The 20633-nt window shown below is 40.3% G+C and overlaps 1 protein-coding gene across 1 annotated transcript; it reads right to left on the reverse strand.

Moving 5' to 3' along the window:
* Nucleotides 1–3402: 3402 nt before the first annotated feature.
* Nucleotides 3403–18805, reverse strand: LOC122738179 (gastric triacylglycerol lipase-like). The gene is made up of 9 exons (XM_043980246.1): nucleotides 18722–18805; nucleotides 18402–18519; nucleotides 16428–16626; nucleotides 15782–15888; nucleotides 14425–14564; nucleotides 13152–13298; nucleotides 8934–9005; nucleotides 7410–7487; nucleotides 3403–3700 (listed from the first exon to the last, which is right to left on the reverse strand). The coding sequence occupies exons 1-9, from the start codon at nucleotides 18803–18805 to the stop codon at nucleotides 3467–3469; spliced, it is 1179 nt and encodes a 392-aa protein (XP_043836181.1). The 3' UTR covers nucleotides 3403–3466.
* Between the last annotated feature and the right edge of the window lie 1828 nt (nucleotides 18806–20633).

The following is a 20633-nucleotide window of genomic DNA, read 5'->3' on the forward strand; positions in this document are numbered from 1 at the left end:
CACAGTGCAGAGCCTAGAGTCTGGAAGATCTGAATTCAAATCCAACCTCAGACAATTACTAGCTGTGTGACCCTAGGCAAGTCACTCAATTTCTGTTTCCTCAACTTTAAGATGGGAATAACAGTGCCTACCTTGCAGGGTTGTTATGAGGATCAAATGAGATCACATTTGTGAAGCACTTAGCATAATGCCTGGCACATAGTAGGCACTAGAGAAATGCTTATTCTTTCCTTCCCCTCATATTCAACTAAGGAAGGCCATTAAAAAATTTCTTTCACTTATTCTGTACCTTAATACCCTTCCTCATACCCCATTCTCTCCTTCTTTACTCCAAACTCTGATGATCAGGTACCCCTTCTCCCCATTAAAGCCAACATCTTTACATTTGCCCTTGGTCTTATCTCCCAATAGATTGTCCCCTCAGTTATTCCTCACTGTCCCTTTAATTTTCATTTCTCCCTATTTGAGGGCTCTTTCCTGGCTATCTATAAACATACTCAAGTTTAACCCATCCTTAAAAAGTCTTCATTAGATTTTACCATTCTCCTCCCCCCAATGATCATTTTATAACACCCCTCGATTTCTCAGGAAAACACTTACAAAAGTTGGCCATGATAATTTCCTACACCTTTTTCCTCTTTAATGTCAATGCTTTGCAGTCTGGTTTCTGCCTTCATTACTCAATGGAAAGGACTCTCTCCCAAGTTATTCACAATCTCTTAATCACTGGATGTGATGTTTTTTTCCTTCATGCTCATCCTTCTCAACCTCCTTACAATGCTGGGCATAACTGACTCTCCTCTCTTGCTGAATGTTTGCTCTGCTTTAGGTTGTCATGAGACTATTCTCTATAGCTTCTTCTGCCACCTGCTTGGTGGAGCCTTTTCAGTCCATTTACCAGTCCATCATCCATACTGTGCTCATAGCTGTAGGTGTACCCCAAAGCTCTACTGACTGATTTTTCTTTCTTTCTTTTTTTTTTTTCAGTGAGGCAATTGGGGTTAAGTGACTTGCCCAGGGTCACACAGCTAGTAAGTGTTAAGTGTCTGAGGCCGGATTTGAACTCAGGTCCTCCTGACTCCAGGGCCGGTGCTCTATCCACTGCGCCACCTAGCTGCCCCTACTGACTGCTTTTTTATTCTCCCTCTACATCTCCCTCAGGGAGCTCAGGAGCCCTCATAGCCCTAATGCTCAGATCCATGATTGCTCCCATGTTTAGACCCTTTAAACTGGATATCCTGGAGTCATCTCAATTTCCCATATCTAAAATGGAACATATTTTCTATATCTATCTATCTATCTATCTATCTATCTATCTATCTATCTATCTATCTATCTATCGTGACGATTAAAAATACGAGACACAGTTTCTACATAATGTAATAATTTTATTAATGGGATTGTAGGTTATTAATAAAAGGATGGTCTATGGCCATCTATCTAAGATCAAAGACCCCTAATGATAGTAGGGTCACAGATTACATACCCTTCTACCTTTAGGAGGTCCATTACATAAGAATCAAATCTAATTTGTTGTTATGATTGGAGATGTGTTATATTAAAATGAAGTCTGGGAATATGTGACTTAGGTCACTGAAATCTTGATTAAAAAAAAGACATCAGAGAAAGAATGCAGACCCCACCCAAGCTAATGGGGCCATAATGATTTCTACCTATGTGTGGTCTGGTACAGGCTAAATCTCATCAGTAAAGTCCTTGGCCATCTAGATAAATTAATCTACTTCTACCCAAGACTCTTAGTCCCAAATGAATCTTACTTTCGAGGAGAACTGGATTTTTGACTGAGGGTGGAGAAAGAACTAAGAAAAAAGGATAACATTGGGTCCCCCAAGATATCAATTATTAGTAACTATTTCTCACACTATCTATTATAGAATATCTCTCTATATGACATACATAGAGATATATAACTATCAACATATAGCTATACATCTATATATAGACATATCTAGACATATATCCAGATATGGCTCTAGAAGGAAATGCTGTTTTCCAAGGGAGTAAAATAGGTAAAAGACTGAGAGAGGGAGAGGCAATTGGCAGTGTTGTTGTGGTCTTTGTGCCCAGTCCTTGGGCCCTGAAGCAAGGATTAGTCTGTGGGGTGTTAATGATTTAAAGCTCAAGCCTAGCCCGTTACAGCCCTGAGACCTTAGAAGGTTACACTTCAGTTTTCTCATCTGTAAAAACAATAATGAGTCTTTGAGTCCCAAAGAGCCACAGGAGAAATTTCCTGATGCCTACCCTTGGGAGAATCTCAACTAAACTGGACTCAAAAGGGAAGGGACTTTTTTGGGTGTGACTATCATTATCTTGAATGGGTCTCCATTGGTTGGGTGTCTGGGGAGAGACAAAGAGAGTTGCATATGGATGTCTTTGCTGAAAGTTCACTTAGATCTCTGTTAAGTGTTCATTTACATTTAGTAAAAAAAAAAAATTTTATTTGCCTTACTCATTCAACCTTATTTCTACTGGATTATTGAGTTAACAAAATGTATTCTCCCTAGGGCGAGGGGAAGAGAAAGGAGATTGTGATACAATGTACCCTTATTTTAGGCCTGCTAAAGGCTGGTTCCAAATGCCAGGAGGTGATATCATGCATGATTTACAGTGAATTATATTTATGTGAGGGAGGGTTATGCAAAGTCACCAGTCTCACTCAATCCTCCAGAGACATCTGGGTCCAGTGCTAAGATACAGATTAGTAAGACTGGAGATGGCCCCAGATGTTTAAGGCAATTGGGGTTAAGTGACTTGCCCAGGGTCACACAACTAGTAAGTATCTGGGGTGAAATTTGAACTCAGTTCCTCCCAACTTCAAAGTCAGTGCTCTATCCACTGTACCATCTAGCTGCCCCCTACAGATAATTTAGTATCCCTTCCTCCTCTCAGCAGAGAGGCCAGAGACAACCAGATCAGAAAATTAAATACATGGGCAGCTAGGTGGTACAGTGGAAAAAGCACTGGTCCTGGATTCAGGAGGACCTGAGTTCAAATCTAGCCTCGGACACTTGACACTTACTAGCTGTGTGATCCTGGGCTAGTCACTTAACCCTCATCGCCCTGCAAAATTGTATATGTTTGTCAATAAGACATACTGCTGGCAATATTTCTGCCAAAAAAGGGAGGAGTATTGTGGAACTGAATGTGGTGTAGAAACAAGTGGCATCAGTAATACAATTTTCAAAGAAATTAGGGAAACTTCCTGCTGTAGCATTAAAGTTTGGGGAAATTTTAAACTTCCAGGGACTGTGAACGCAGCATCGTTGATAGGAATCAGAAAGTGACAAATGGCATGAGTGAAGATGAAGATTATTTATTTCTGTCAGTGTTTTTAAATGAGGTGTACATTCCCATTATCCATCCAAGAGCCATGTTCTAGAAAAGAATAGAAGTGCAAGCCCCAGCCCTGAGAAAAGGGAAGGCGATTTCACTAGCAATACCACTTTTATGGAGTTTCCTTTATCATCCTGATTATTTCATTGTAAATTCTTTGAGGTGCATCAGTGCCAAAAATGAAAGCCAAATGATCATATTCAGAAATAATCTTGTGGTAAATCACATTGGGGATTTGGGGGACTAAAAGGGATACATCTACTGGGTCGGCCAAAAGATCTCTTAGACCACTCCACAGCACAGTTGGCACTTTCATCGTAGATAGGTTGTACGTTGGAGGAAAAGGCTGCATCAACACAAAAGAGGGCAAAAAAAAAAATTAAAACAATTCTGAGATATCACCTCACACCTATCAGAGTGGCAAAGATAACAAAAAAGGGAGATGTTGGATGTTGGAGGGGATGTGGGAAAACTGGGACACTAATCTATTGTTGGTATTGTGAACTGATCTGACCGTTCTGGAGGACAATTTGGAACTATGCCCAAAGGGCTATAAAATAGTGCGTACTCTTTGATCCAGCAATACAATTGAATGGTTTATATCACAAAGAAATCCCCAGGCCTTATGTGGGGAGCCAAGATGGTGGAAGAAAGGCAGTGAGCTCCCAAACTCATGACACAATTGCTCCAAAAAACATCCAAAAACCATAGGAAAATGCCCGTAGCAGCAAAACCCACAGAAGAATATGCTGAAATCATCTTCTAACTAAGAACGGCTTGGAAGGTCAGAAGGAGGGAGCTGTTGTGCTGATACAGGAGTCGGGCCCAACCCCACAGTCACCCTGACACAGATCCAGTCTCAGGAAGTCCTCACCAGAGAAGGAGACCCCCAGAGTCTCTGAATCAGCTGAAGCACCAGTGTTGTCTGGAACTAAGCTCACAATCTGGTGAGAGGGCTGAGCCCCGGGCAGGGGGGAAGACTACAGGGGTCTATGCTGGTGCTGAGGTAGAACTTGGATTTTACACCCCTATTGAGAACCAGGAGGTAGGCTCAAGTAGAAGTGGCCCAGGTGGGGGAGGGGCACAGGCTCATCAGAGCTAACAACCACAACACACAAAGCCTGTTGATTGGCAAGTTGGTCTGGGGTCATCTAGGACCAGGGAAAAGGCCGGGTGAGTGAAGAACCTGATCCTCCTTAAATCATACCACCTGGGACTTCTTAAGCTTGGGATACTGAAGCCTGGAAACAGTGCCCCACTTTAAGGAGCTAAAAGTCTAGTAAAAGAAAGGCAAGATGAGCCGACAGAGAAAGGTGAGGACCATAGAAAGTTTCTTCAGTAACAAGGAAGACCGAGGGGCACCCTCAGAGGAAGATGTCAATGTCAGGGCCCCTATATCTAAAGCTTCCAAGAAAAATATGAGTTGGTCTCAGGCCATAGAGTTACTCAAAAAGGACTCTGAAGATAAAATTAGAGAGGTAGAGGAAAAAAAGGAAAGAGAAATGAGGGTGATGCAGGAAAGACATGAGAAAAAAGTCAACAGCTTGAAAAGTCAAATGGAAAAGGAGGTACAAAAGCTCTCTGATGAAAATAATTGCCTAAGAATTAAGACTGAACAAATGGAAGCCATCGACTTTATGAGAAACCAAGACACAATAAAGCAAATCCAAATGAATAAAAAAATAGAGGGCAATGTGAAATATCTTCTGGGAAAAACTGCTGACCTGGAAAATAGGTCCAGGAGAGATGATTTGAAAATTATTGGTCTACCTGAAAACCATGATCAAGGAAAGAGCTTAGACACCATCTTCCAAGCTATTCTCAGGGAAAATTGCCCTGAAATTCTAGAAGAAATCCCCCAAAAGAGAAAAAGACCTATTTGTACAAAAATATTTATAGCAGCTCTTTTTGTGATGGCTAAGAATTAGAAATCAAAGGAATGCCTATCAATTGGGGAATGGCTAAACAAGCTGTGGTATATGATAGTGATGAAATATTATTGTGCTATAAGAAATGACAAGCAGGATGATTTCAGAAAGGCCTAGAAAGACTTGTATGAATTGATATATAGTGAAGTGAGCAGAACCCCAAGAACACAGTGACAGAAATATTGTTTGAAGAATTGTGAATGACTTAACTATTCTCAGCAATACAGTGATCCAAGGCAATCCCAAAGGACTAATGATGAAACAGACTATCCACCTCCAAAGAAAGAACTTATATTGATTGAACACAGACTGAAGCAGGTTATTTTTCACTTTCTTTCATTTTTTTTCCCTTTTATTGGAGTTTTCTTACATAAAATGACTAAGATGATAATGTTTTACAAAATTGCACATATATAACCTACATGTTTGCTTACTGCCTCAGTGAAGGAGGGATAACATTTGTAACTCAAAACTTTAAATAAAAGTGTTTATTGTCAATAAAGGACATAAGATTTTTTTAAAAAAGAAGGAAAAAGTCTTCACAGAGCACCATGACTCAAAGTCCTATCACACCTCTGGCCAGCCAATTCTTTAGATGATTTATAAAAAGTACTTTATATACTTGTCCCTTTCTGCTAAATGAGACTCTCAGAACCCAAAAGTATGATAGATGATTTGGTTTAACTTTATTATTTTTTTTTTATCATGGGGCCAGAAGAACATATTATTTCTTGGTAAGTAACCATTAATTCAAATGAAATACACAAATGGATTTTAAAATATATATTCATATATATGATACATGTTCATTTATGTATATGCTATATTGATAATATTTATTTTTACATATATTCATTCATTAATATATTAATCATTTATCCATCCATCCATCCATTTATCTTTCTAAAAACTATTCTTCCCTGCACACTAAATCCAAGGAAGGGTAGGATTTGGTCCACATTCAAGAAGAATGTCATCTTTTTTTTTTTTTAATCTGGTCACTAAAGTGGTGGGTGGAGGTATGCTCTGGGCTCAGGGGATTTATATTTTGGTCAGATATTGAACCCAGTTTTCATGGCATTTCCATGAACAAGATATACAGACTTGTACCCTAAAGGAGGATAATAATGAGGTGGTTTTGTAGCTATTTCAATGATCATCACAAAAGAATATGGGGAGGGGGCAATGTAAGGAGGCAGAAAGAGGGCTGGGTTTGGAGCCTGAAGGCCTGGCTTCAAATCCGGTTTTGCTATTTAGTATTTATATCTTGTCCTCTCTGGGCCTTACTTTCTACATCAATAAAAGGAAGAGACTGAGCTAGCAGAACTCTGAAGTTTCCCATAGCTCTTAACCTGTGAGCTGTTCTTGAACATGTTCTATGAGATAGAGACTAAGAAGATATGAATCAATCAAGTATTTACTCAATTCGCCAGGCACCATAATACCTTTCCTGGAATGTTTTCCTTCAAATCTAAAATCATTGAGCTTTGTAGCTAGAAGAAACATTAGAAATCCGTTTTAAAGATTCTTAACCTGAGGGTCTGTGAATGTAGTCTTTTTCCTAATATTTTGATAACTATTTCAATATAATTAGTCTCCTTTATAAACCTGGGCATCTTATTTTATGCATCTGTCTGTCAGTCAATAGTCAATCAATAAGCATTTATTAAGCACTTACTATGTGCCAGCTGTTGTGCTAAATGCTGGGATTTGAAGAAGGGCAAACATCCGGTCCCAACCCCCAAGGAGCTCCCATTCTAATGGGAGAGGCAAAATAACTGTGTAGAAAGAAAACGGACGCAAGAAAAATGGAGATCATATTCCAAGGAGGGCCTCTGACTTAGGAGGCCTAGGAAGGCTTCTTACAGAAAGGGGAGCTTCTGAGAAGGTGCCCATCAGCGTCCTGGAAATGCTCAAGGAGTTCATGACACAAGACGTGGTTAAGAACCCTTACTCTGGACCAACCCTATCATTGTCAAGATGAGGAGACTGAGACAGTGAGATGCCAGGTGACAGAGCTAGTCAGTGCCTAGAGTCAGATTAGAGATCAAGTCTCCTGCTTATCTTTATTAACTGCCTCTGCAAGAAGAAAAAGAAAAAGCCCCGTTTTTCCAAAAAGGAAATTACCTGATTATAGTGGGCTAAGTTCTCTTTGGGACTCCCCCAGTCATAAGCTCGTAGTATTTCTTGAATTTCATGATAACCCTAAAATTGAAACAACAAAAAGGAACAAACATGGGAATTGGAAGCAGTATCCATCCTTGAGTTCAACATATTAAAAACCCACTGTATCCAACCTGGCAAAATTTAAAAAAACCACATTTGTTGTTGTTTTGTTTTTGTTTTTGTTTTTTTGTGGGGCAGTGAGGGTTAAGTGACTTGTCCAGGGTCACACAGCTAGTAAATGTCAAGTGTCTGAGGCCAGATTTGAACTCAGGTCCTTCTGAATCCAGGGCCGGTGCTTTATCCACTATGCCACCTAGTTTCCCGCAAGAACAGATATTATTACACCTGCTCGAATGAAAAAGAAGATAGATGAATATCTCTTTTGATTTTACTCAAGACTAAATGTCCTACAATATGAAATACTTGGGAGTCTACCTGCCAAGACAAACCCAAGAACTCTATGAACACAATTGCAAACACTTTTCACGCAAATAAAATAAGATTTATGTAATTGGGAAAACATCAATCATTCATGAATAGGCTGAGCTAATATAATAAAAATGACAATTCTACCTAAATTAATTTACTTATTCAGTGCCATACCAATCAGACTACCTAAAAATTATTTTATAGAGTTAGAAAAAATAACAAAATTCATCTGGAAGACTAAATGTCCTAGAACAGAGTGGGAAAATAGGGAGGGGAGAATCTTTAAGCCTCTTAGGACTTCCCTGGTATGCTGAAAATGTCATGGGCATATTACCTGAGAATAGACAAACCAGTGTGCCTGGAGCTCGAAGCCCCCTCAGACGGCTGCTGGCCTTCCGATCCTTCACTGAGGATCTCTTGGAGTTTGGATCATCTCAGGAAACCTGAGCTGCTCTTGTTGAGGATGGAGGGGGCAGGTGAAATGTACAAATGGAATTTTCCCTAGGTAGCTACAAATTGGACAGCCTTTCCTTTGAAATTTCATTCTAGCTCAGGATACCTGTGGAGGGGACAGATAGCTTCCTGGTAATATGGAGAAGACATGGAGTCCAAGGGTGGGTGGAGAGGGCAATGAATGCCATTCCTGAGTTACTTGGTAATTATGGCCCAGCCTATTCCTGTCCTGGGAATAGCTTCTGTCATAGGGTCCCCGATATGGGCTGAAAATATGAAATAGACTCTTGATTTAAAAGAATGAAAATCCAAGAAAATCAAGTCACTTTCAATAAGCTATTTCTGTACACAGAAAAGTTCAGCCAAGCCTATTTGAGGAGGGAGCTGGCACTAAGTACAGTGGACAAACCACACAGGGCTTTCCTGGGGAGCCACTTGCATAAAGCTGAAGACTCCAATCAGGCACACAAGACATTTGTAGGGCCCAAGACTTGGTGATTAGGTTGTTTTCCCACGCTTTGTGGAAGTTTTTTCAAGGAGAGGATGGAAGGAAGGACAAAGGTTTTGAACTTTGGAGTCTAAAAGCTTTGAAAAAACTCATACCTGGTAGAAATGTACAATATTCTGGACGGATGTTCCTGCTGGGTTATGTGACGCATAGACATCAATCCGACTCTAGGAGAAAAAACAACAATAACTTATTTTCTCCAAAGTTTGCTTGGAGGGCTCATGACCCCATGATCTTGGGCTCTTGAAGGCTCAGCCAGTAGAGCTCAATATTGGGCAGATTCCAGTATGTTGGAAAGATCTCAAGATCAGTCCTGTCAAAAAGCTGTGCTTCTCTCTGAGGACTAGCCTGGCTAAGCCTAGAGAAACTCACCACCATTGGCACAGCCACTTGGTCATAAATTCTGTGGCTGCAGCAATCCAAGAAACCAAGGAAAAATGTTTCTTGTGCAAGAAAAACTGTCCCTGAATAAAAGGTGGATGAGAAAAGCACACAGACCAAACTGTGGGCACAGCTGCAAGCAAAGAGGAATTTTCTGTGCATGGTGAGGTCTCCAGATGCTCCTCCACAGATAGGATAGGAGATAGGGGGAAGACCTGGGATTTTACTGACCTAGGGATATCCTGGATGGGAAAAACTCTCTACAAATACAAATTGGCTTTTTTTCAGCAATTCATAGTCTTAATGAGTTTCCTAGAGTTCTGATAACAGAAAGATAGCAAAAGCATGGAAAAAAATTCCAAAGCATATTACATCCCCCCCCAAAGGCAATTATGACCAGCACATATAACCTATTTTCACATAGGTACCAAAATTTCTGCAAATAATATCTTTACTTACTGAGAGCAGTAGAAGGGAACAGGCTGTCTTTTACAAGTGATATTTAACAGTAGACAACATGTTTATACTAATACATTACAATATGTAGAGGAAACAAGATTTCCTTGTTTTGGTTTGTTGTGTTTTTTTCTTTGTTTGTTTGTTTTTGTGAGGCAATTGGGGTTAAGTGACTTGCCCAGGGTCACACAGCTAGTAAGTGTTAAGTGTCTGAGGCCGGATTTGAACTCAGGTCCTCCTGAATCCAGAGCTGATGCTCTATCCACTGTGCCACCTAGCTGCCCCGGTTTGTTGTGTTTTTTTTTAAAAAGAATAAAACATTGACTTAAAGCAGGAATTTTTAAACTTTTTTTTTTTTGCATCACAGGCCCCTTGAAAAGTCTGCTGAAGCTAAGGGATCCCTTTCAGAACCTTGTTTTTAATGCATATAATAAAATCAATAGGATTATAAGGAAACCAAGGATTAGTGAAACATAAAGATGGAATTTTTTTCCTGTCAAAGTGCATAGACTCGCTGAAATCTATTCCCAGCCTCTTTAGGGGCCTCTGCCTTAAAGGGTCTCTTCCAACAAGATGTCTGCCATCCTCATATAAAGAGTAAACAAGATTTTTTGAAAGCCATAACAAGAGGGACTATTTTGTTTGATGATCCTCAGCACATCCCAAGCACAGCTACAATCAAAGAGGAACTTTCTGTGCATAGTGAGGTCTCCAGATGCTCCTTCACAGATAGGATAGGAGATAGGGGGAAGAGCTGGGATTTTATTAACTTAGGGATATATTGGATGGGAAAATCTCTCTACAAATACAAGTTGGCTTCTTCTCAGCAATTCATAGTCTTGAAGAGTTTCCCAGAGTTCTGATAAGCATTGACTTATCCAGAGCCACACAGTCCATAAATGTCAGCTGAAATACCATAATCTAAGCCAAAATATGTCAAGTAAATAAAATACTATACTATCTGACAAACAGAAGGTGGAAGGGAGAGGCAATAAAAAAAGGAAAGAAAGAAGAAGCAGAGAAGATGCCCCTGAGGATACCTTTCATCATATCCCTTCTCTTGAAGAAGTAGTATGGAGTAGTAGAAAACTCATTCAGTTTGTCATCCTAGACCTGAAGTCCAAATTTCACCTGGCCAGTGTTTAAATATTGTATAGATGTGAGTTATTCTTCCTCCAGATGCCTCTTCTTTTTAAGTGAGTGAAAATAGAAATTGTTTCTCTTCTGGCCATAAATATGGGAGGGTCTTCTCCTTCCAGATTGATTTTTTTATGAGTAAGTAAAGGAGGCTGTTTTTTGCCTCCTTTCTTACCTAACCTTAATCACTGAATGGGTGTTGCCTCAGACAAATTGAGACCTGGGAAGAACCTTAGCTTAAAGAGGCCAAGGTCTCCCACTGCATCAAGTCCATCTCCAGTCATCCTGACCTATGTCTTGCTATTGTACTCTGAATGAGTCTGGAGGAGAGAGAGTGAGGCTGGTGACTTAGCACAGCCCTTCCTCACTTAAATCTAATTCACTGCAAGTCATGACATCACCTTCCTGATGTCATTGGTCCTCTTAAAGAATGAAGGACAAACAATAATCTCTTTAGTGGAACAACCGATTTCTCCCTCTCCACCTTTACAATGAGCATTGGGGTGGGGAAGAGGCTCTTAGCAGTAATATCTCCTAATAGGGATCATTTGTAGTTTCAAAGGGACTCATTTCAAGGTATAGGGAAATAAATACAGGGAAGTTTTTCATTAATTAAAACACAGCATCAAAACCATGTCTTATTTGGATTGGGTATGGGTTTCTGCTACTGTCTCCTATACAGAATGCTTGGAGGCAGGCCAGGGAGGTTCAGGGCAATGATTTTGTGTTGGCTTTTACTTAGCCTTTCTTCTCATTTCTTCCATTGAGGCCCAGGAAATGGATTTGGTGATCTCGGGATCCCCATAAGGGGTTAGACTTAGAAGGATTAAAGACCCAGGACAAAGAACTTCAATTCAGCCATGGACACCAAAAATCTGACAAAAAGAATCTTAGCTTGAGAGTACTTGTTTGGCTCCTCCTTAGTTGGGTGTGGCTGCTTATAGTTGTGAAGATGGTCACTCCATCCAAGAAGATGGAAGCCAGGATAGGCAGTAGGTGGCCCTGAAGACATGAAGCCCAAAGGATGGTAAGAGAGACAAATTCAGTGTCCAAGAGATTTGTAAAAAAAAAATGCTCAAAAGAGACAACATGATTCTCGACAAAGAGTGGAGATGGCATGCCCAGCAGAAAACAGCAAAGGAAAGAGGGATGGCATCACTAGAGGATGTCGGTGACCTTCCAGCATCAGAGGTATGAATTATTATAGTCATATGGGTTCCCTGGCTACATATATCCCTTATATGTCTACTCTCTGCTCCTGTACTCTCTGGCTGTATGGATTCTTGGAATGTTCTTCTCATTTATTCATTCCTTGCTCATGCTTTCCTTATAGGTATATTTTCCATGTGGCTCACAGGTTATTCTTTCTTTGCCTATGTGCTCTCACTACTGGTGGTGGGATAAACTGTAATAGAGTGTGTATCAAGAGAATCTTATCTTGTCATTATACTTCCTACACTGTTTAATTAAATGCATTTTCCCCTAACACATAGGTCATCTAGATGGCTAGTAAAAGTATACCTATTGGTGGGAGCTCATGAGCTGTGATTTTGAGTGAATACTACCCCACAGAGTATCTTGAACCTGTAGTATCTTTTCTGGAGGATCCATGTGCGACAGATGCCCTAGAAGCTACATTAAAATCAAGGGGCGCCTAGCTGGCGCAGTGGATAGAGCACCAGCCCAGGATTCAGGAGTCCCCGAGTTCAAATCTGGCCTCAGACACTTAACACTTTCTAGCTGTGTGACCCTGGGCAAGTCACTTAACCCCCCATTGCCCTACCAAAAAAAAATCACAATAGGTGTCTATAAACAATAACTATTTGGCAAGTTCAAGTATACATCCAGTACTCTTCCAAACACTAGGTAATATTGTAGAATATCAGATTTGGAGTCAGGAAGACCCAGGTTCAAGTCCCATTATAGACCCTAATTAGCTATCTGGTCCTAGGGAAGATTCTTAATCTCTCTGTCTCAGTTTTTGCACTCATCTCATGAGGTAAAATGCAAGAATTCAATGAGACAATATATGTAAGGTACTTTCAAAACAGAGCACTATGTAAATTGATAGCCATTATTACTTGGTTTTTGAAGAGATGAGACATAGACTAAAAGGGTTTATGACTAAAAAGGAAGTCTTGTGCACCACTCCGTGTTTGTCCATTTAGTAGAGAAAAGTTTCTGGAGGTGTCCGTGGTCTACAGAACAGGTGATCTCAGGCATCTATCATTGGTTAGGGTTTTAAAGAGGAAAATCAAGACCAAGTAGTTCAGCAACACTCTCATGTTAAGTATGACATGTCACTAATATATGAGAAAAGGGCAAAGAAGCACTCATACCATGTTTAAGTTTTTTGGATCAAAACCAGTCAAACTGAAGATGATGTTGCCACAGAGAACACCAATTGCTTCATTGTCGCAGACTTTAGTGGCCAGATACTTGTTGAGGACGGTCTCAGGCAGGAAGTCTTTGTCACCCAGTAAATACTGTGAGGGGGGAAGAAAAGCAAACAAGCAGAAATATAGTGGCTATTGAAATGGGGACAATCCAATACAACAAGCGGCAGTTCTTAGTCCCATGATCATGTGCTACACCACACCCACTGCCTGTCATTCAAGTTTGAATTGGTATGTGACATAACATGGAAAGTCCTAAACATTTTGGCATATGAGATTGAAGAGTCAGAATCTCAGAACTGGGCAGGAACTGAGAGGGGCCAAAAAGCCCCTGACAATGTCCCTCAAAAGTGGACATCCCATCAAAAGTGCCTGAAGGCCTCAAGTATGGGGGACACCAATCAAGGAATTAGCATTACGAAAGTATCTAGGGGCAGCTAGGTGGTGCAGTGGATAGAGCACTGGCCCTGAATTCAGGAGGCCCTGAGTTCAAATCTGGCCTCAGACACTTGACACTTACTAGCTGTGTGACCCTAGGCAAGTCACTTAACCCCAATTGCCTCACAACAAAAAAAAAGAAAGCATCTACACTGGCCCTGGATTCAGGAGTACCTGAGTTCAAATCTGGCCTCAGACATTTGATACTTATTAGCTCTGTGACCCTGGGCAAGTCACTTAACCCCAATTGCCTCACCAAAAAAAAAAAAATCCTCTGAAGGAAATTCAGAATTTCAAAAGGCCGAATTAAGGGGGAAGCATGGTTCAGATATTGAGGACAGCTGGAGCTGAATACTCTATAATTAACTTAAGAGAGAAAGATTGAACATTTTTATTTTAACCTGCTCCTAAGAGATTGTTCCAGTATAACTTTCCCATTTTGTAGAGTAGGAAACCAAAGCCCAGAGAGGAAGAATTACTTTTCCAAAATTATGCAAGTACTGAGCCTTAGAGTCAAGATAAAGGCATAAATTAGACAAGTTTAACCCTAAAGTTCCTTCTGACTTTGAGATTTTTTTTTTATTCTGAGACAGTAGAATGGATCTGGACTCTTACAGAGTAAAGGAATGTCTTCTTTCCGATTTCTAGGTAAATGAGCTTCCTGTGGTGCTATGTTTGGATTCACTTTTTCTGAGAGACACACAGATATCATCACTGCCCATGTTGTACTCATACTTGATCTGCTGTTTATTTTCACTTTGCCAAAGAAATTACATACCTTTAATGATGGTAGAGGCAACTGAAAAAGCAGTATAAATGGAATGCTTCTCATGTACTTAATGGAAAGGGCTGGACCTAAGGCAAAAAATGTCTTGATTTGCTGAGCCAGCTTGGGTAATGTGGAGAATGCTAGGAAACCTGAAAGACAACAGGAGACTTGTTTAGACTAGGTGACCTCTGAACTGCCTTCTAATTTTGAATCAAGGACCCTCTGAGTATGGAACTAGAAATCACAAGGAATGTTTTAGCACCTTGGAAAACATCCCTAGAAATCATAAAGACTGATCCTCCTCAATGGGAGAATCGCAGAGTTCAAGAATCCCCAAGATGGACCTCAGACGTCACCTAGTCTGACCTGCCATGAGCCACCATCTGACAAATGAGCACCAAGTTTCTCACTGGGCACTCATATTTCCTGTCCTTTTTTTCCCCCAACTCACTGGATCTTAGTTTGTTCTTACATAAACAAAGATCTGGTCAATTCAGTCAACTTTACCTAAAGCATAGTCAAGTCAACCTAAAGTTTAAAAAAAACAATCTTGGGGTATTTTAAAAGCAAAACATTAAGTGAAGAGAAATGGGGGAAGGTAGGCAGTACAGTGGATGGTGTGCTGGGCCTGGAGTCAGGAAGGTGTTGCTGTTGAGTTCTTTCAATTATGTCTGACTCTCTGTGACCTTTTTTGGGGTTTTCTTGGCAAATATCCTGGAGTATTTTGCCATTTCCTTCTTCAGTTAATTTTACAGATGAGGAAACTGAGACAAATAGGGTTAAGTAACTTGCCCAGGGTCACAGAGCTAGTAAATATCTGAGGCCAGATTTAAATTTATGAAGATAAGTCTTCCTGACACCATGTCCAATGCTCTAACCACTATACCATCTGGCTGCCTTGGGAAAGGGATTAGATTTGTTTTACTTAGCCCCAGAAAACACAACTAGGAACCCTGACAATTGGTCATATTTCTTCCACTTGAAGGTCTACAGTGTAGGAGAACTTGCTACCTTTTGTGTCAGTCCATTCTCTGTGCAGAGAGATCTCTTTGTTAGGAAGTTTTCCTAGCTCACTCAAATATTGTCTTTCTATGGTTTCTATATTTTTCTCTTTCTTCCACCCCCTGGGATAAAGCTGAATAAATCTTCCCTCTTGCATACCACAATCCTCTAAAAACCTGAAGATAGTGAGTGTGACCTGGTCCCTCCTCCTATTGCCTGCGACTTCACCTTCCTCCATCTTCTTTCCTCCAGGCTCACAGCCAGCACCCAGTTACTGGTCTGGTCCTCATTCTTGCCACAAAAAACATGGACTTCAAGGAGAGAGAAGGTAGAAGTTCTCAGACCCCAGCCAGTATGACCATACCAATAATGGTACCCTGAGAATGGCCCACATAATATATCTTCTGCCCAGTTTTTTTCACAACGTAGTCAATTGAGGCTGGAAGGTCGTATCGAGCCATTTCATCAAAACTGCCAAATGACAAAAAACAACAACAAAGTCAGCTCTATATCAGGGCCATGATGTCAACATCTAACTGACAATGCCTCTTCCTTGTCTTTGGTGAATAGATAATGAAGTTCTTGTTCTTCAAACACCTCTATCTCTGGTGATCTAACAGATGTGGCAGACTTATGCTAGAACTCCCCCCCCAAAAGTAACCAGAACCAGATAAAAAATATTATTGGGAAATATTTACTAAAATAAATTAAAATATAATGGAACATAAATAATGTTAACTTGTGCTTTTCTAAGTCAAGATGCAACTGTAGGGATCTGTTTTTCTTTGAGTCTGAGGCCACTGGCCTAGAGGTTCATTTGAAGTAAAGTCAAAATGTCACAGAAAAGCAGACACCAGGAGAGAAGGTCATCAGGATTGGGTGATGTTTCAAGGCAAAACTTTGAAAGAATTATCATCATGTGAAACTAAATAAAGATGACATTTCATCCTTTGGTATTGTTTGATTGAAAGATCAAAGATACACGAAATTCACATTTGAGTTTTCCCTACCTGAAAGCCCAGTATTGTGTGGAATTTGTTGACAAAAAGGCATGTTTCAGGGAATAGGTGCATCCCCTGCTATTTCCCATCCACACATCAAAGCCTTCATCTGCTAGAATGAAGCCCAGGCTATTGTTGGGAAGGTTGGAGACCCAGGAGGTAGCCGTTGCCAACAATCCATGCTGCAAAAATACGACAGGCCGCTGAGCTAAAAAGAAAACACAGGAAACATCCACAACCAAATCTGTGCCATGTTGACATTGAAAGTCTCTCCTTGGACCTGTAGACTTTGGATTCCCAAGGAAGTATACAGATCAGAGGACCCAAGAGTTAGCTTTATAGCCAGTCATCAGAAGAAAAGAAAAAGGCTAATATTTTATTTAAGAGAATGTTTCCTGAGCTATGCATTTCCAGACTCAACTTCAGAAGGATAGGGTGGTTCTCCTTAGTTTGATTGTCATTGCCATTTTTTTTGGTTTTGTTTTTCGGGTTTTTTGTTTTTTTATTTTTTTGTGGGGCAATGGGGGTTAAGTGACTTGCCCAGGGTCACACAGCTAGAAAGTGTCAAGTGTCTGAGGCCGGATTTGAACTCAGGTACTCCTGAATCCAGGGCCAGTGCTCTATCCACTGCGCCACCTAGCTGCCCCTGTCATTGCCATTTGATCCAATGTTTCCATACTTATGAAATGTGTTGGCTTGTACTCAGGTACTCATAAGTAGGCACACAGAAATCAATAACTGCTCAGGTAGACACTTCCACATTCTCAAGTGAATGAAATGACCAAGAAGAATTTCCTTTAAAATTCTAGCCATATTCAGATCAAAACCAAAATAGAACAGAGCTTCTAAGTGCAGAGCTGGAAGGAGCTTTTGTGGCTGGCTTAATGTAAATAATAACAAAAAGAGCAATTTCTATGTTTTAACCAATTTGATTCTCGTGATCCTATAATGTAGGTGCTTTTATTATTTCCATTTACAGATGAGTAAGCTGAGACTGGAAGAGGTTAAATGATTTGCCCAGTATCACATAGGTATTAAGTATCTGAGGCAGGATTCAAATTCAGGTCTATCCTGACTCCCAATCAAAATAGCCATTGACCACCTAGCTGGCCCATTTTCTAGTCAAGGAAAATACAGCACAGAAAAGAGAAGGGACTACTTTAAGGTCACCCAACTTGTTAGTGGTGGAGCTGGAACTAGAACTGCTTCTGTGACTTACTACTCAGGGCTATTGATTTCTGTTGGCTGTGAGACAATGCTTTCGGCCTTGAAGGGCTTCCACTTAGTCAAAGCTTTCAGGGAAATGGCAAACTCACAAAAGAAGAACTAAAAGAATCTGAGGAGAGGCTGCTGGTGAAAAGTTTCACTCAACTTGTGCCAATTCAGTTGTCAGTTGTCTCTCCAGAAGTGTTTGCTGAGAGTCCAGTCAGGTGCCTGGCTCTGAGCTGGGTGCTCTAGGATATCGAAGAAATATTAGGCATGCTCCCAAAGAGCCATGGGCAAGAGCCAGGTATTGTCAACAGAAAAGACTTGTCAACCACTCTTACCAAGGGAACCAGGAGTAGAGGATCAGCACACACCACATTTTGGGTAGCCACCACCCATTCATTTCCTGAAATCTCAGTGTCAGGTCCTTCTGTGGCCAGGATACCATAGACATTGGTCAATCTGATTCTCTCAGAAAACTACATTTCTAACCATTTTCCATGTTTCAATTGGCTTCAAAATCCTTTTCCTGACCTGTGTTTCCCTGAAGGGAAGACAAGGCCTTCAGCTGAGAAAAATTTCTTGATTTTGGAATGAAGATTATTAGAAGTGAAAGAGACATCCAGTTATTCAACTTGACTCTTCCATTAGACAGAGGAGAAGACAGATGCCCTAGAGAAGTGGTTTGCTCAAAGTAGTAGTAAACAACTACTAGGGATGGGATTCAAACCCATTTCAATGTACTCCAAATCTGAATCTATTTGACTTGACAAATACCTGATAAATTATTGCCCATTCTTCCATAGGGAATTCTTACAAGGGTAAGAATATATGAATCTTCAGTCTCAACTTCATACTCTTCAACTGGGTATTTCCAGTAACGAATCATCTCACTCTGGTTGGAGGGAAAAGTGCATTTAGTTCAGGGTATTGGCACATTCATTTTGATGGTTACAATCTTATTATCTTATTTCCTAAATAAATATATGACTTCTCTACTGCATTATTGCACAAACTCCTAAGCCTTTTAAACACTTGGAATCTTAGGTGTACCAATGAGTTGAGTGTGATTTTTCTTAATAAGAATGAAAACTTACAACATTCAGTTTAACTTCAGGATTCTCAGGTTTTTCAAGGATACTACATTCTGTTCCAGGTGCCTGGATCATAAATGCTGTCATGATGAGTTTCCACATTTTGTTTCCACCTGCAACATGGGAATTAGTGGCACTGGATAAACTCTGGCAAGGCTTTGAATGACAGATTGAAAATATCAAATTAATAAGAGAAAATCAGAAGAGGTTCTTAGGATCATTGATTTATATATAGAAGGGATCTTAGAAGTCATCTCTTTCAACCTCCACAGTGGATGGATGTGAAAATGGAGGCCTAAAGAGACAAAGAGACTTTCCCAAGATCACAGAGGTAGAAAATGGCTGAGACCAGGATTCAAACCTGGGTCATTTGTCCCCAATTGTAGTCATTCTGCTTCCTCGAATTTGGCTTGTAGCACCCAAGGCAGACGACACACTCAGATGTGTTGGCCAATATCCTTCAATCAGATATCCATTAGGGCTAGGGTTTGCTTTTTTTGGAAGGGGGCGGGGGGTGGAGAATGAGTTCCACTTTGGATTCATTGAAACTGAAATGCTCGTGGGTTATACACATAAAGGCATCTAGCAGAAAGCTAGTGATGTGGGAGAGAGATAGGGGCTGCATGTATAGATTTGCAGTGATTGAACTGATGCGGTCACCCTGAGATAGAAAGTAGAGGAAAAAGATATGAGGCCCAAGAGAGAGCCCCAACATACATCCTTGGGGAGGGAGGGATGGTATGGATGATGAGCCAGCAAAGGAGACTGAGGAGTTGTCATACATATAGAAGAACATGTGGAAAAGAGTCATTCTCCAAAAGTCCAGGAAAGACAAAAGAGAGGTGAGCAATCCAAGATGCTATTCAAGAGGTAACAAAGATAAGAATTGAGAAAAGGCCAATGGATTTTGCAAGACATCTTTGGTAGCCTTAGAGAGTGGAGGTGGGTAAAAAGACCTATCACAAGGCCTTGAATGTAGATGATATTTTCTGAGAGATCAGATATAAGAGGGAGGAATGATATAGGACCATAGCTCAAAGGAGGAAAGAGAGGGTCTAGAAGTGACAATGAGGACCAAGGGGAATGACTATTTCTCCTCCTACACCAGTACAAGTGTTGAGGTAGGGATAAGACAGACCACTTGACAAAGGGATATGGAAAGCGAAAGAGAGAGAGAAAGAAGGTATATGTGTATATATACATATGTGTGTGTCTCCAGTATGTCCTCATTACCAAGGATGGAGTACATTCTAGGGGAGCAAGTTTTCTGTGATTGTGAGGAGATGGAAAAAGTATGAGAGCAAAAGGTCAGATAAAATTGTTAGCTTGGTAACCATGAAACAGGGACTCCAATCCATCCTCGATCAATAAGTATTTATTAAGTACCTACCATGTACCAGGTACTATCACTAGATTCTAGGGATACAAATACAAAGAATGAAACAAACTCCTGCCTTTAATTGTCTTACATTCTAATGGGGGGAGGGGGGGAAGATGTCTGTATGCACATACACACATATAAATGTATATATGTATACATATATATATATATACACATACATGCACACATACATATATGGAATGGCTGTATTCTAGGGATACAAATACAAAGAATGAAACAAATGCCTACCTTTAATAGTCTTGTATTCTAATGGGGGGAGGGGAACATACACATGTATACACATGTACACACCTATGTATATATGTATACATAAATATACACACATATTTATATGGAATGTATGTAGATATATATGAAGTAGATAAAATCCAAGGTAATTTAGGAGAGAGGGCACTGTCATGGTGGGGGGCATGAAAAGAAAGGTTTCAGGCAAAAGATGTTACTTGACAATAAGATGAGAAAAAGAAATTGAAGGAATATGAATAGGCAATGAGAAAAAACTATCACTCTTTG

The sequence above is a fragment of the Dromiciops gliroides genome, chromosome 2 (genome assembly GCF_019393635.1).
Source record: "Dromiciops gliroides isolate mDroGli1 chromosome 2, mDroGli1.pri, whole genome shotgun sequence".
In the NCBI taxonomy this organism is placed as follows: domain Eukaryota; kingdom Metazoa; phylum Chordata; class Mammalia; order Microbiotheria; family Microbiotheriidae; genus Dromiciops; species Dromiciops gliroides.

Excerpts from the sequence above, each read along its gene's own strand:
- LOC122738179 (XM_043980246.1), bottom strand. The coding sequence starts at position 18,805 with ATGACAGCATTTATGATCCAGGCACCTGGAACAGAATGTAGTATCCTT. Across the intron at positions 18,520-18,721 it reads CTGAAGTTAAACTGAATGTT|AGTGAGATGATTCGTTACTG; the intron begins GTAAGTTTTCAT and ends CCCTCCAACCAG. Across the intron at positions 3,701-7,409 it reads ACTTAGCCCACTATAATCAG|CCTTTTCCTCCAACGTACAA; the intron begins GTAATTTCCTTT and ends GTGTTGATGCAG.